This window comes from Aotus nancymaae, unplaced genomic scaffold (assembly GCF_030222135.1).
Source record: "Aotus nancymaae isolate 86718 unplaced genomic scaffold, 86718_ANA_hifiasm-v0.15.2.pri h1tg000028l, whole genome shotgun sequence".
Lineage (NCBI taxonomy): Eukaryota > Metazoa > Chordata > Mammalia > Primates > Aotidae > Aotus > Aotus nancymaae.
The window spans coordinates 40,084,439-40,100,052 of NW_026988441.1; the positions used below are offsets into that span (position 1 = coordinate 40,084,439).

At 56.6% G+C, this 15,614-nt stretch overlaps 2 protein-coding genes across 2 annotated transcripts in view; one reads left to right on the forward strand and one right to left on the reverse strand.

The window, feature by feature from the left end:
* The window catches only part of CREB3L3 (cAMP responsive element binding protein 3 like 3), a 47,222-nt gene extending 46,952 nt beyond the window's left edge, over positions 1–270 (reverse strand). Inside the window, exon 1 of the mRNA XM_064380739.1 lies at positions 181–270. The gene's annotated coding sequence lies outside the window, so the exon portion shown is untranslated. The remainder of the gene's footprint in view (positions 1–180) is intronic.
* A 378-nt stretch (positions 271–648) lies between these two features.
* MAP2K2 (mitogen-activated protein kinase kinase 2) overlaps positions 649–15,614 on the forward strand; it is a 32,871-nt gene continuing 17,905 nt past the window's right edge. Inside the window, exons 1-3 of the mRNA XM_012436301.3 lie at positions 649–806; positions 6,380–6,590; positions 13,746–13,892. Of these exons, the coding sequence (XP_012291724.1) occupies positions 715–806; positions 6,380–6,590; positions 13,746–13,892 (450 nt within the window). The 5' untranslated portion in view covers positions 649–714. The remainder of the gene's footprint in view (positions 807–6,379; positions 6,591–13,745; positions 13,893–15,614) is intronic.

The following is a 15,614-nucleotide window of genomic DNA, read 5'->3' on the forward strand; positions in this document are numbered from 1 at the left end:
ACATGTGCATAATATATATCATTTTATTTTATTTGTCAATTAAATTTTTAAAAACGTGTTAGAGCGGCCTTGCTCTGATGCAGGAGGGGGAGTAATTGACACTCTAAGGCGGTGGGCGCTGGGGGCGAGTGTCCACGCTCTCCACAAAGATTAAATGGACTCTGGGTGTGTCTTACCCACCGTTCTGGGGTCCTACGGATTCTCTCAGTTCCAGCCCGTGGACATCGTAGGCGCTCAGTGGTCTGGCTACTCCCTGCCCACCTGTGCACGCCCATTCCCCCTCCCTCAACCCTCCGTCTCCTCCCCTGCGCACGCGCACCCGCGCCGTGGGAAGGCAAGCGAATGCGCATGCTCCGAGCCTCGCCTCGCGTCGGTGTCCGCCCCTTTCCCCTCCGAAAGGCGGCCTTGGGGTTCTGCGCAGGTGCAGCAGTTAGGGGGCGGGTCCATCGCGGCTCCCGAGCCCACTATCGCGAGAGGCCGGTCCGCGATCTTGTGGCCGCCCCTCCCCGCCCCCGGCCTCTCGAACTCTGGCTTCGGCGTCAGCCTAGATCGGGCCTCGGCGGCGGCGACTCCATCGTCTCAGCCCCGACGCCCTTCGGCTATCCTCGGCCCCGTCCCGCAGCATCGGCCGCCCGATCCCCGCCCGTCCGATCCCGGCCCGCCCCCTATGGGCCCCGGCTAGAGGCACCGCCGCCGCCGGCCCGCGGAGCCCCGATGCTGGCCCGGAGGAAGCCGGTGCTGCCGGCGCTCACCATCAACCCTGCCATCGCCGAGGGCCCGTCTCCCACCAGCGAGGGCGCCTCCGAGTGAGTGGGCAGCGATCGGCCGGGGGATCGGGGTGCACGGGGCAGGGGGCCCTCGGGGGAGCACGGGGCGAGGGGTGCAGGGGGCAGGGGCGTTCTTGGGATCGGCCGGGGAATCGGGGTGCACGAGACAGGAAGCCATGGGGGAAGGACAGGGCGAGGGGTGCAGGGGGTTCGCAAGGGGTGCACAGGGCAGGGGGAGAACAGGGCGAGGGGTGCAGGGGGCAGGGGGTTCTCGAAGGGAGGACAGGGCTAGGAGTGCAGGGACCCCTCGAAAGAGGATGGGGCGAGAGGTGCAAGGAGCCCTCGGAGGAGGACGGGGCGAGGGGTACACGGCGCAGGGGGGGTCCTCGGGGAAGACTGGGCGAAGGGTGCACGGGGCAGGGGGGTTCTGGGCCAGTGATGGGACTTTGAGCAGTGAGATTGGGCGGGGGAAGGTCCTTGTGGTGGAAAAGATGGGGTGTGGGGCTCCTGATGAGTGAAATTGGGATGAGGGAAGTCTCTGAGTAGTGAAGTTGGTGTGAAGGATGGGATCAAGGGCCCCTGAGCGGTGCGATTGGGTGACGGAGGTCCCTGCAGTGCAGAAGATGGGGCGTGGAGCTTTTGAAAAGTGAGATTGGGATGAGGGGAGTCCCTCAGGAGGAAAATCAGAGTGAGGGGTGTCCCTAAGAGGCGAGAACAGGATGAGGGTCCCTGAGCAGTGAGATCGGGTTAAGGGGTGTCTCTAAGAGAGAAGAGTGTGGGGTCCCTGAGTAGTGAAATGGGGGTGAAGGGTTCCTAAGAGGAAAGAGCAGAGGGGTGCCTTAGTCATGAGATGAGGGTGAGGGGAGCCCCTGTGTAGGGAAATCGGGGTGCAAGGTGTTCCTGAGAGGGGAGGATGGGGTGAGGGTCCTTGAGGAGTGACATCGGAGGGGAGGTCAGGCAGCCCTTGAGGAGGGAATTTGGGCAAGCGGGCTCCAGAGGAGAGCGGGTGGGTGAGGGTTCCCCGAGTGATGAGACTGAGATGAGGTAGGGGTCCTGGGTAGAAGAAGATGGGGTGAGGGCCCCTCAGTAATGAGGTTGAGCCAAGGGAGGTCCCTCTGGGAAAAGACAGGGCGTGGAGTCTCTGAGTAGCAGAACAGTGATGGGTCGTTGAGTAGTGAAATGGGGATGAAGGGAGGGAATGGGTGAGTGGTCCCTGAACAGTGAAATCTGGGAGATGGGGGGGCGGGTCCCTGAGTAATGAGATCGGAGTGAGGGGAGATCCCTTGGGGAGAAGATGGGGTTTGGAGTCCCTAAGTAATGAGATCAGGCCAAGGAGATGTCCTTGCAGAGAGAAGATGGGGTGCAGGGGCCCTGAGTTGTGAGATGGGGTTGAGGGGTTCCCTGGGAGGAGAGGATGGTGTGGGTACCTGTAGGGGAGAGGATGGGCGAGTGGTGTCCTACGTAGTGAAATGATAGTGAATTGAGTCCCTGTGGGGGAGAGGTGGGGTGAAGGGGTCCCTATGGGGGAAAGACAGGGTGGGAGGGTCCCTGAGCCACGAGTCAAGAGTGTTGCACCTGGGGAGGACAGGCTAAGAGGTCTTAGGTGGCGGGGAGCGGTCCTACTGGGGGATGAGTCCCTGAGTGATGAGGTCGGGGTGGGATGAGAAGGGCACCTAGGGAGCCAGGGTGGTGTGTGGGGGGGTCCCCCAGGGGAGAGGACGGGCTGAGGAGGTCCACAGAGAACCAGGAAAAGGAAAGAGAGGGGAGGATGGGGGGCTCCCACGGGGGTCAGGGTCACGATATGGGGGAGTCCTAGGGGGTGAGAACGGAGTGGGGGACCCTAGAAGGGTCAGAATGGAGGGGCTTTATGGGGATCAGGGCAGGAGTTCTGGGGCATTTCAGGACAAGGGGGGTCCTAGGGGAGTCAGGACATGGGGGCTTTAGTGGAGTGAGGATAGGAGTTCTAGGGGGTTCAGGATGTGGGGTTTTCTGTGAGGGAGTCTAGTGGGGTCAGGATGGGGGTTCTGGGGATCATGTGGGGGTCCTCGGGGGTCATGTTGAGGGGATTCTTGGGGGGTCAGGACAGGGAGTCCCAGGGGAGTCAGGATGGCCATCTCTGAGAGGGCATCTCCTGCTTGTGGCAGTGTCCGGTGTGTGGAGTCCCCAAAGCTGGAAGCATGGTGAGGGGATAGAGAAGGGGGAGTGTGAGGATTAGGAGGTGCAGGGGTGACGGGCCCCTGCTGACCCCTGAAAGCAGAGGTGGAAATTCTAAAGCGAGCGGACTGGAAAACCTCATGAGGGGCTGACCCAGTGCGGAAGCTTTGAGGAGGTGGAGGGCGACCGGAGGCCTGGGTGAAGGAGTCTGAGAAAGAGGCACGCTGGGGTGGGGGGGTGGGTGCGGTAGCAGAATCGCACTGCTCCAGGATGAGGGAGGGGACTGGGTATTGGAGGCACACGCTTGTGGGGTCACGCCAGGGTGACCTCTGCACTCCAGTTCTGCACACTGGGGTGGAACAATCCCTGGGGTCCTTGGCCAGGGTCTGGGTGCCGTGCCTGTGCTGTGACCCCACGAGAACCTGGTGTTGGGAACTGTGGCGTGTCTGGTGGCTTCACCTGCTCAGGGGCCGGCCCTCTGTGGCCCAGATGAAGAAGACCCTTGATGCCATTGTGTGCAAGTCAACACGGTCACAGCTAGACACAGGAACCTGCTCTTCATTCTGCACACAGAACTCACCCAGCCCACTCTCTTCCACGAGGGGTTTGATTTCCATCCCTTAAAGGATCCCCCAAGCGAGGAAGCCAGCTGTGGGGACCCCAAGGTTTTGTTTTATTTAATAACCACAGTTGAGTTGCCACTAAGTTTAATCTGGATTAGTCAGCTGAGTCCAGAACACATTTTCGATGCTCTGAGCAGCACTTGACACCTTCCAAGTCTCCCGTTAGAAGCACTCATCCATGGCCGGGCGCGGTGGCTCATGCCTATCATCCCAGCACTTTGGGAGGCCAAGGTGGGTGGACCACTTGAGGCCAGAAGTTCAAGACCAGCCTGGCCAACATGGTAAAACCCTGTCTCTACTAAAAGGGCTAAAAAAAAATCAGCTGGACGTGGTGGTGCACACCTGTAATCCCAGCTACTCCTGTGAGTCCCCCCACCCCTGAGTCCATTCCCTGCTGCCTGGACCTCCGGGGGTGATGGTGAGAATGGAATGAGTTGGCATTGTGCAGCCCAGGAAGCGGTGCCCAGGACCCTGCCTTCCAGCAAGCTCTTTGCAGCACCAGCTCTGGCGCTGTCACCTCGTTTCTGGCCTGTGGGCCCCGTGGCTCACGCTACTTCCAGCTATAGGTGAATAGTGGTCGAACACGGGGACTGGAAATTTCCAGATGCAATCAGCAGTCCACCTCTTCTTCATTCCCTGCTTCAGTCCCCTCTGTGGCTGTCTGCCCTGGCTTTAGGTCCTTCCAGAATTGGGACCGCTGGAGATGGCCTGTTCTTCCAGAGAGATGTTTAGAGCTGCACTGACTGGTTCAGTAGCCCTTGGCTGCAGACAGCACTAAAAATGAAAATGGCCCAAATCCACAGGAGCACAGGCGCCATGTTGCCATTGTAGATTTCAAAGGCGAAGGAAATCTGTGAAGCATTCATTCATTTTTCATATTGGTTGTATGTTGAAAATGGTAACATTTTTGATGGGTTACGTCACATGTGTTATTAAAATTAATTTCAGCCAGGTGCAGTGGCTCACGCCTGTAATCCCGGCACTTTGGGAGGCCGAGGTGGGCAGATCGCTTGAGCCTAGGAGTTCAAGAACAGCCTGACCAACATACCTCACCTCTACTAAGAATACAAAAATTAACCAGGTGGGGTGGCGGGCATTTGTAATTCCAGCTACTCGGGAGGCTGAGGCAGGAGAATCGCTTGAACCTGGGAGGCAGAAGTTGCAGTGAGCCAAGATCACACCACCGTATTCCAGCCTGGGCGATGGAGTGAGACTCTGTTTCAAAAATTATAATAATTAATTAATTAATTAAAAATAGCCAGACATGATGGCTCACACCTGTGATCCTACCTACTAGGAAGGCTGAGGTGGGAGGATCAGTACTGGATGGGAGTTGGAGGCTGCAGCGAGCTCTGATCGGGCCACTGCACCCCAGCCTGAGAGACAGAGCAAGACTCCGTCTCTAAGTAAATAAACACATGAAACCAGTTCACCTGTTCTGTTTAAACGTGGGTACCGCATGTCATTTCGTACGCATGGCTTCCGTTCCATTTCTTTTGCCCGGCGCTGGGTTCATGTGTGCACTGAACTCAATTATCTATCACAGAGAAGTTGTTACTCCAGGATCTGGTTCCAAGTCAAGGCATTTGTGAAAATAGCTTACTGTTGAAATTTCCGTGGAAAATTCCTTGAATCACCCAATAAAGTGCAATGTACATGCTTGTTTAAATTTTTAAAAAATGTTTATTGTTTAGAGACAGGGTCTTGCTGTGTCGCCGAGGCTAGAGTGCATTGTCATGATCATGGCTCGCTGCAGCCTCCACCTCCTGGGTTCAAGTGATCCTCCCACCCCAGCTTCCTGAGTAACTGCAACTACACACATGTGCCACCATCCTCGGCTAGAAGGTCTGGCTTTGTTGCCCAGGCTGGTCATGCTTTTTTTTTTTTTTTGAGACAGCATATTCCTCTGCTGCCCAGGCTGGAGTGCAATGGCGAGATCTCAGTTCATTGCAGCCTCTGCCTCCCGGGTTCGAGCAGTTCTCATCTCAGCCTTCCGAGTAGCTGGGACTGCAAACATGCACCACCGTGCCCACCTGATGCAGCTTTTGCGCCTCGCCTTCTGCCTTCCTTCTTGGTTCTCATTCTGTGTTCTGAGGCCGCTCAGAACACTTGTTCCTCTATTTCCTGAAAAGACAGGTGTCCTGGTCCAGGCTCCATTAGACCCATCCTGGTTTCCTCGTCTCTTCCCGAGGTGGTCTGGAGCTTGTGCGTTAGGAAGGAAGCCTCCTGTGCGATGGCTCACACCTGTAATCCCAGCACTTTGAGAGGCCGAGGAAGGCAGATCACTTAAGGTCAGGAGTTCGAGACTAGCCTGACCAACATGGTGAAACCCCCGTCTCTACTAAAAATACAAAAACTAGCTGGGCGTGGTGGCATGCGCCTGTAATCTCAGCCACTTGGGAGGCTGAGGCAGGAGAATCGCTTGAACTCAGGAAGCAAAGGTTGTGGTGAGCTGAGATTGAGATTGTGCCATCGCACTCCAGCCTGGGTGACAGAGGGAGACTCCATCTCAAAAAAAAGAAAAGAAAAAGACGGAGTCCTCCTGGGTCCTCTGAGCTGCAGCTTGTCCTCAAGGTCCTAAGTTCCGCTGGACTTGGTAGACCAAGGATCGAGGCGGCGTCCTTAGTTCCTGGGGAGCTGCCCTGGATTCTGGTCATTAGTGTGTCTGCTGGGGGCACACAGCATGGATCCCTCTTTCCTTCTACACCATAAACCCTTCAAGTGCAGGAATCCAGTCTGTGTCCTCCTGGGGGCCGGTGCGCCACGGCCACGCGGTAAACACGGCCAGGTGGAGTCGTCCTTGGATGCTAACCCCTGCCCTGGGGGTCTCTGCAGGGCAAACCTGGTGGACCTGCAGAAGAAGCTAGAGGAGCTGGAACTTGATGAGCAGCAGAAGAAGCGGCTGGAAGCCTTCCTCACCCAGAAAGCCAAGGTCGGCGAACTCAAAGACGATGACTTTGAAAGGATCTCGGAGCTGGGCGCGGGCAACGGCGGGGTGGTCACCAAAGTTCAGCACAGACCCTCGGGCCTTATCATGGCCAGGAAGGTGAGCGCTGTGGGGTGGGGAAGGTGCCCCTGGAAACAGGAGGGAGGCTAGAAAGGCAGCTGGGTCTCTGCATTCTGACTGGCTCCGGGTTCCATCCCTCATCCCCACCAGGGACTCTAGGTCCTGAGAAAGAGCCCAGCTTCTGGGCAGATCGGAGCGGTGCTGGCCACACCAGCCACACACAGCTGTGCCCTCTGGTGACTGCCTTCTGCCCTGGAGGGCGCTTAAAATCCACATTCCCAAAAAGTTAGCAAGTGGGGATTTCGGGAATATGAGTGTGTTAGGGTTCGCCAGAGAAGCAAGCGAGGAAGCGTATGTGCGTGTTTGCATCTGTGCGTGCAGCGGGGGTGACATGAGATGATCAGGCCCTGTTTTTGCTCTGCCTTCTGTATGTTTTTGAGATGGAGTCTCGCTCTGTTGCCCAGGCTGGTGTACAGTGGCACCATCTTGGCTCACTGCAACCCCTGCCTTCCAGGTTCAAGCGATTCTCTTACCTCAGGCTCTCAAGTAGCTGGGATTACAGGCACACACCACCATGCCCAGCTAAATTTTTTGTATTTTTAGTAGAGACGGGATTCACCGTGTTGGCCAGGCTGGTCTCGAACTCCTGACCTCAAGTGATCCTCTCGCCTCAGCCTCCCAAAGTGCTGGGATTACAAGTGTGAGCCACCGCGCCTGGGCAGGCTTTTCCCTGCGGGACTTCAGCTGATTGGCTGAGACTCACCCACACTGGGGTGGAGTAATCTGCTTTGCTCCGAGTCTGCCGATTTAAAGGTTAATCACATCTTAAAAACATACCTTCCCAACACCCTCTAGACTGGTGTTTGACTACCGGGCACCGTAGTCTCACCAAGGAGACACATAAAGCTGGCTGTCACCCCACACTGTCAGAATCTGCAGTCTCTGGTGCTGGTGGCCCCCAAGCTCAGTCATCCTGGCTTCTGGGCCATGATGCAGCCTCTCTGCTGTATGTTTGAGAATAGCACCCATGGGATAAGGGAGGATGTGACCACCTGGGGATAGTGACTCTTAAACACATAAGCGGAGGACTTCGTGTCAACAGGGTGTTCAGCTCCTCACCTGTGTTCTCCCAGACGTAGAACACTGCCTTTTCCTGGAAGCCCACCATCCTGTAGTTTCCCAAGCTGGGAGAACCTAGCTGCCCCCAGTACAGTGGGTCCCTGAGGGTCCCAGCATCGCTTGAGGGCCCTGCCATCTTCGGCAGCAGCGGCTCAGCTCCTGCGGGGATTTAGCTGTGCAGCTCTGTCTTCTCGCATCTAGAGCACCGCCCTCCCTCCCTCCCGAAGTCTGCAGCCGTGGACCTGCTATTTCTGTCCCTGGACTGCAGGCAGCCGCTTCCAAACCAGAGCAGCCCTGGAAAGCTCAGGTCCGCCTCCGCCCAAAGCACCGGGAGGAAAAAGGCAAGCGTGTGCTTCACACGGCCACAGAGGGGCCTTGAGACAGCGTGCCGGTCCCCGTGTGTGCCAGGGACCCTCAGGCTTCTCAGGGAGCCCCCGGTGGTCCCTGATGGGCTGGGCAGTGGACATGAACCCAGTACCCGCTGCAGCAGCAGCTCCTGCTCCCGCTGACAGGCACAGGGGCGGCCGGGCCTACCGGCAGCTTTACCGTAGCCGGAAAAGGGCCATCTGGGCCTTTAACCCCGAGGGCAGGTGTGGCTGGGCAGGTTCTGTGGTTTGGTGGGTAGTGATGTCCCAGCATCAGGGTTTCCGTACTGTCCTTCCATCACGAAAGATGTCAGTCACCTTCGGAGAGGCGGGGAAAGGGCACACGGGACTCGGTGCTATTTTTGCAACTTCCTGTGCTTCTGTAACTCTTTCAAAATTAGGTTTTCTTTAAAGTGCCCAAAAACTCGGGGGCGGGAGAGGATGCATTGAGCACGAGGGCGCAGCATCTCTGGCTGGGATTGCAGGTGGGGCTGCAAGGGTTCCTTTCTTTGCATTTTATTTATTATTTGTATTTTTAATTAATTATTTATTTATTTTTGAGACAGAGTCTCACTCTCACCCAGGCTGGAGTGCAGTGGTGCGATGTCTGCTCACTGCAATCTCCGCCTCCTGGGTTCAAGAGATTCTCCTGCCTCAGCCTCCTGAGTAGCTGGGATTACAGGCACGTGCCACCAAGCCTGGCTAGTTTTTTTTTTTTTTTGAGACGGAATTTCGCTCTTGTTACCCAGGCTGGAGTGCAATGGCGTGATCTTGGCTCACCGCAACCTCCACCTCCTAGGTTCAGGCAATTCTCCTGCCTCAGCCTCCTGAGTAGCTGGGATTACAGGCACGCGCCACCATGCCCAGCTAATTTTTTTGTATTTTTAGTAGAGACGGGGTTTCACCTTGTTGACCAGGATAGTCTCGATATCTTGACCTCGTGATCCACCCACCTCGGCCTCCCAAAGTGCTGGGATTACAGGCGTGAGCCACTGCGCCCGGCCCTAGTTTTGTATTTTTAGTAGAGACAGGATCTCTCCACGTTGGACAGGCCGTTGCCATTGCACTCTAACCTGGGCGACGAAGCAAGACTCCATCTCAAAAAAGGAAAGACAGTGTTTTTTAATCCTTCATCCACTGTGCAGGGTGGAATTCTGAAGTTCTGCAGAGGACGGTGTGAGTTCCACACAGAGTTGGTACAGACTTATCTGCAAACAGACGACCTTATCAGATCTCCACACGCAGCTTCTCGGAGGCCTGCATGCACCTGCTCTGGGGCCAGCGGCACTGGTCCCTTTGGTTGGCAGGGGTTGTCCCAGCCTGTGTGATGTGCTCCAGGAGGGCAAGGGACCCATTTGAAGGCCTGAGGAAGCCAGTGTCGGTTTGTTTGCCTTTTCTTGTTTTGAGACAGGGTCTCACTCTGTCGCACCGGCTGGAGTGCAGTGGCATGATCGCTCACTGCATCCTCTGCCTCCCAGGTTCAAGTGATTCTCGTGTCTCAGCCTCCTGAGTGGCTGGGACTACAGTTGAGCACCACCATGCCCGGCTAATTTTTGTATTTTCAGTAGAGACAGGATTTTACCATGTTGGCCAGGCTGGTCTCGAACTCCTAGCCTCAAGGAATCCGCCCATCTGGGCCTCCGAGAGTGCTGGGATTACAGACGTGAGCCACCGTGCCTGGCCCAGCTTCAGTATTTCAGGTCATGCTTGCTTTTAAATGCCTTCTTGGCTTGACCATGGCCTCTGACCCCTCTCTGCTGGAGCAGCGTCCCTGCGTTACCTGGGCCAGGGGAGACGCTGGAGAACCTCGCACTTATGCATCTGCGGCTTCTTTGAATTCCCCGTACTCCTAGCAGGGGTGGGTTTGTTTGGCCTTCCATCTGAGTTCCTCCACTCCGCCATAGCTTACTTCCAGGATGGCGGTCACATGGCCTGCCCAAGGCCACCTCACTGTACCAGCTGCTGTCTCACAGGTGACTACCTGAGTCCAAGCCGATGCCAACACCTTGACACGTGTTCTCATTAAAATCGAGCAGCAGCCTCATTTTACAGTTGAAAAAAACCGAGACTGAGTGAGGTCAGTGCCTGAGTTGGATTTGAACCCTTGGATCTGCCCTGACTCAGGAGCAGCCAATTTTTTTTCTTTTTTTTTTTGAGATGGAGTCTTGCTCTGTCACCTAGGATGGAGTGCAGTGGCATGATCTTGGCTGCAACCTCCGCCTCCCAGGTTCAAGCAGTTCTCCTGCCTCAGCCTCCTGAGTAGCTGGGATTACAGGCGTCCGCCACCACGCCTGGCTAATTTTTGTATTTTTAGTAGACACGATGTTTCATCATCTTGGCCAGGTTGGTCTTGATCTCTTGACCTCGTGATCCACCTGTCTCAGCCTCCCAAAGTGCTGGGATTACAGGCATGAGCCACTGCGCCTGGCCTTGTGTGTGTTAGTTTTTTTTTTTTTTTGAGACAGAGTTTCGTTCCATCACCAGGCGCCAGGCTGGAGTGCAGTGGCACAATCTCGGCTCACTGCAACCTCCACCTCCCAAATTCAAGCAATTCTCCTGCCTCAGCCTCCCGAGTAGCTGGGACTACAGGTGTGCGCCATCATGCCCAGCTAGTTTTTGTATTTTTAGTAGATACGGGGTTTCACCATGTTGGTCAGGATGGTCTCGATCTCTCGACCTCGTGAACTGCCTGCCTCGGCCTCCCAAAGTGCTGGGATTACAGGTGAGAGCCACTGCACCTGGCCATGTTAGTTTTTTTTAAATCTCTTATAGAGATGAAGTCTTGCTATGTAGCCCAGTCTTGAACTCCTGGCCTGAAGCGATCCTCCCGCCTCAGCCTCCCTAAGCACTGGAATTACAGACGTGAGCCACTGTGCCTGGCTCTCTTCTGATTTTTGACAACAGCTAATTCAGAATGTTTGGAAACACAGTGTGGGCCACATGTGACTCTTGGCTCCAGCCAACCCGGGAGCTGTCAGTTTCTGATCCATGATTTACGACATTGCTGAGATCATTCCAGATGCAGCCCTTTGGGGTGACAGCCTGGTCCTCCTCTCCCACTTCGGCTCTCTCAGACACTCGGTGAAGCCCTTTCCCCTCTTTTCCTACCCTGAATCCCCCAATCCCACCCCACCCCCGACTCAAATTCCTCATTCTTCTTCAGAATGAGGCTTCACCTCTGAGCCAGGCCTGGGGTTCAGAGTTAACCCCTGACACCATCCGTATTTAATCAGCTATTAGAGCTGGCACGGCTGGGCAGTGGTGTCCTGGAAAGAACACGAGCCCCACTGTTCCCCGAGGCCAGCCCCCATCCTGACTTAGCAGCTAATGCCACCGGGAACGCGGCTCTGAGGCTCCGAACCTGAGCTTGCTCCGTCAGCAGGACTGCGGCAGTACGCCCGTGCCCGGGGGTTGGGTTGTCAGGGCGAACTGCAGAGGGTGCAGGGGCTCAGAAACGCCCCCTTCCTTCCTGTCTGTCTGTCTGCCTTTCTCCCACATACCCTCAGTGGTGGCTACCGGTTCATCTGGAATGCTTGCTGGACAGGCCCCAGGTATTACAGACCCATTAAAACAGACCACGCCGCAGCTGCCCTGTTTCAGACCTCTGCTGTTTACTACAGCTTTCCAGAAAGCCTCTCGCTTCTGACGGCATTTCACGTTAGAGGCTCCCGGGTTCCAAGGCCCCTGGGATTCCTTCCAGGCCTGCCAAGTCTTGTCCGCCACTTCCTCTTATCCTAAACCACGGCTCGCAGACGGACAGCGAACACACGCGCTTTCCTGCTGCTTGTCACTCACCTGTGGCTCCTTTGAAGTTTCTCGTCGGGAGCTATGCCGTCCAAGACAGCAGCCCCGGACAGGTGTGGCCACCAGGCTGTTAATATGCAGTCAGTCCAGAGATGCTGAACCTGGAAGACACCTGCCAGGCTTCAAGGGCTTAGTGTGAAAACGGATGTGGCCGTTTCGAGTAAATGTCCCGACCGCCACGTGAACATCCCAGCCTCAGTACCAGGCCCTTGAGGAACAGGAGTGGGCACTAGCACCTCTCAGATACAGCCTGGCTGGAGGGGGAGCATCCTGGGGTGCTGGGGTGACCCTGGGGCCTGTGGGGGTCACCAGGAGGGAGCGGAGGAGCCGAGGGACCCCCAACTGGAGCTGGATTCTGCAGGCTGGCCTGAGGGAAGAAGCCAGAGCGAAAGGGGCAGGCAGTGCCAGGGCCGAGTCAAGGTGGGGAGACGCTTTGCCTGAGGAGCAGCCGGGCGAGGGGAGCTGGGCACCGTGCCCCTGGGCCCCGCCACGCTTCTCAAGGTCACAGGCCTAGAGCGGGGAGCGCTCCCCTCACACGCCCTGTGCCGTGGCGACGGTCAGCCTCCTGCTGCCCCGAACGCAGCATGGGCTCCTTCGTGCCTCCGTGCCCGTCGACAGGCGGCTCGGTCTTTCCGTGAGGCCCAGCTCCAGTGTCACCTCCTTGCTGCTGCTCCCCGTGCACCTGGGTTGATTCTCCTTGGCGGCATTTCTGCCACATTAAGGTGATTTTACCCATGCCTGTTCCTGTCCTGACCCGGGTCTCCTCCAGCTCCAGGCAGGAGCCGTCTCCGTTTTTGGCTGCCCCATCACTGACTCTGCACAGCCAGGACTGGCTTTGCCCCCGTGGTGAATGAGTGGAAACCATGTCTTTTTCTTGTCTTTTTCTGTGGCTGGAGGGGACGCTTATTCGCCACGGTGCCGGCCCAAAGCCTCAGGCCACTACGTGCTGCACGGGGGGTCCTGGCTCTCCTGGGGTTTGTCCATGGGGTTAAGGGTTGCCTGTGATGTTTCATCTGATGTCCTTTCTGCATTTTTTTTTTTGAGATGGAGTCTCACTCTGTCACCTGGGCTGGAGCGCAGTGGTGCGACCGCAGATCACTGCAACCTCCACCTCCCAGGTTCAGGGAATTCTCCTGCCTCAGCCTCCTGAGTAGCTGGGATTACAGGCACCCACCACCATGCCTGGCTAATTTTTTTTTTTTTTTTTTTTTGTATTTTTAGTAGAGACAGAGTTTCACCAACTTGGCCAGGCTGGCCTTGAACTCCTGACCTTGTGATCCACCCGCCTCGGTCTCTCAAAGGGCTGGAATTACAGGTGTGAGCCACCGCACCCAGCCCATCACAGTCAGTTTTACAGTATTCCATCACCCCAAAAACAACCCCGTCTACACAGCATTCACCCCCATCCCCTCCTCCAGCCCCCAGCACCGACGCATCCCCCACCCCCCTCTCTGGATTGGCCCATCCTGGACATTTCGTATAAATAGGATCACACATTGTGTGGCCTTCTGTGTCTGGCATCTCTCACTGAGTGTGACATCCTCACGGTTCATCCATGCCATGGCCCGGGTCAAGGCCTGGTTCCTTTTCATGGCTGAGTCCTGTTCCGGTGAGGGGCTGGGCTGCCCTGGGTTGGCCTGTTCTTCCCTGGGTGGACGCCTGGGTTCTTTCCACCCTCCTGCTGTGAACCGTGCTGCTGTGAGCACTTGTGGACAAGTCTCAGCATGGATGTGCGTGTCCACTTCTCCTAGACGGACACCTTGAGGTGGAACTACTGAGAGGAGAGGGCGGGGCTGAGTTCGTCTCGACCGCTGTTGTAAACACCTGCAAAGTGGAGGCCCCAAATGCCCTCATCCCCTTTCCGGGTGCCCCTAAGTGGCTGGTCTCATCCCCTCTCCCCTGGCAGCTGATCCACCTGGAGATCAAGCCGGCCATCCGGAACCAGATCATCCGCGAGCTGCAGGTCCTGCATGAGTGCAACTCCCCCTACATCGTGGGCTTCTACGGGGCCTTCTACAGCGACGGGGAGATCAGCATCTGCATGGAGCACATGGTGAGTGCGCCCAAGGCCCGGGCCAGCAGTGAGCAGGGCAGGGCCCCCATTGGAACGGAGGCTCCCCTTCCCGGCCCCTTTCCTTGCAGGCAACAGTGCGCCAGCTTCCAGGGGACTTCTCAGGGCAGTTGCTGCTGTACAAGCATGTGTATATAGATGCCTTTGGTTTTCTGAGATGAAGTCTCACTCTATCGCCAGGCTGGAGTGCAGCAGCGCGATCTCAGCTCACTGCAACCTCCACCTCCCGAGTTCAAGCCGTTCTCCTGCCTCAGCCTCCTGAGTAGCTGGGATTACAGGCACCTGCCACCATGCCCGGCTAATTTTTGCATTTTTAATAGAGACAGGGTTTCACCATGTTGGCCAGGCTGGTCTCGAACTCCTTACCTCAGGTGATCCACCTGCCTCAGCCTCCCAAAGTGCTGGGATGACAGGCGTGAGCCGCCGGGCCTGGCTGATGATTTTGTTTTTAAGCACTCATGCCCTCCTCCCAGCTTTGCTTTTTCTCTTGCTGTATCAAGGTGTCACTCTCTGACAGCAGAGAGGGGAAACACTCCCATTTTGGGAGAAACGTCGGTTGTTTCCATCTCAAATAACATGGCACTGACTTTCCCAGGCAAACCTGTGACATGAAGCCCTGTAAGGAAATTACTGGGTTCCAGGGCATGTGCAGTTAAAAACTGATCACTATCAGGCTGGGCACGGTGGCTCATGCCTGTCATCCTAGCACTTTGGGAGGCCGAGGTAGGAGGATCGCTTAAGCCCAGGAGTTCGAGAGCAGCCTGGGTAACATAGTGAGGAACCATCCCTATAATCTAAAATATTAGCTGAGTGTGGTGACAGGTGCCTGTTTTTTAAAAAACACTTAAAAGTGGGGATAAAAGTAGTTCCAGCTACATGAGAGGCTGAAGTGAGAAGATCACTTGAGCCCAGGAGGTTGAGGCTACAGTGAGCTGTGATCACTCCACTGCCCTCTACCCTGGGCAGCAGAGCGAGACGCTGTTTCAAAACAAAACGGATAACTATTTCTAAATCGCCTTCTCAGGAAGGTGTGGCGGTGTGAGCTTGTCAGGGTGGGCCTGTGTGCCCCCAGCTCAGATCTGTGGTGTCACCGTCTCTAGGGTGGGGCACGGGCACCCCCTCCGTTGACTCTGACATGCCGCCTGGTTAAGACACTGTGGCGTTGAAGCCCAGAAGTGGGTGGGATTGGGTGTAACAAAAGGAGAAGTGGCCAGAGCTCAAGGCCCCGGAGGAAATGCTGCCGACCCCACCAAACCGAGCTCGGCAGGTATCAGACCGCCCGCCGCACGGCGCCCTTTGCAAAACCAGAATGCCTGGGTGACACCCTGCAAACGTGCGATTCCCTTTGACAGTTTCGTAATGAAGGCAGGAAGTGAATTTGAGCAAGGCCCCCACGGAGCCATGTAACCCGAGCAAGGCAGCACCCGGCTCGGAGCCCCTTTCCCCGCCCGCGAGGGAGACCCGGTGTCTGCCCTGCTGCTCGCAGAGTCACGGTGCTGGTGGCATCAAAGCTTGAGGAAAGGATGAGGAAGCGCTCTGTGGTCTGAGGAGCCCCCTCTGTCATATAGTGCTCCCCCTTCCTCCTCCTCCTCGCCTTCCTCCTCTTCCCCCTCCTCCTCGAGCCCGGCAGGCACCCTCGCTACTCAGGAGCTCTGTCTGTGCTCCGCTCGTGTGGCTGACTCAGCTCTCGAGCCCCCTGCTTCC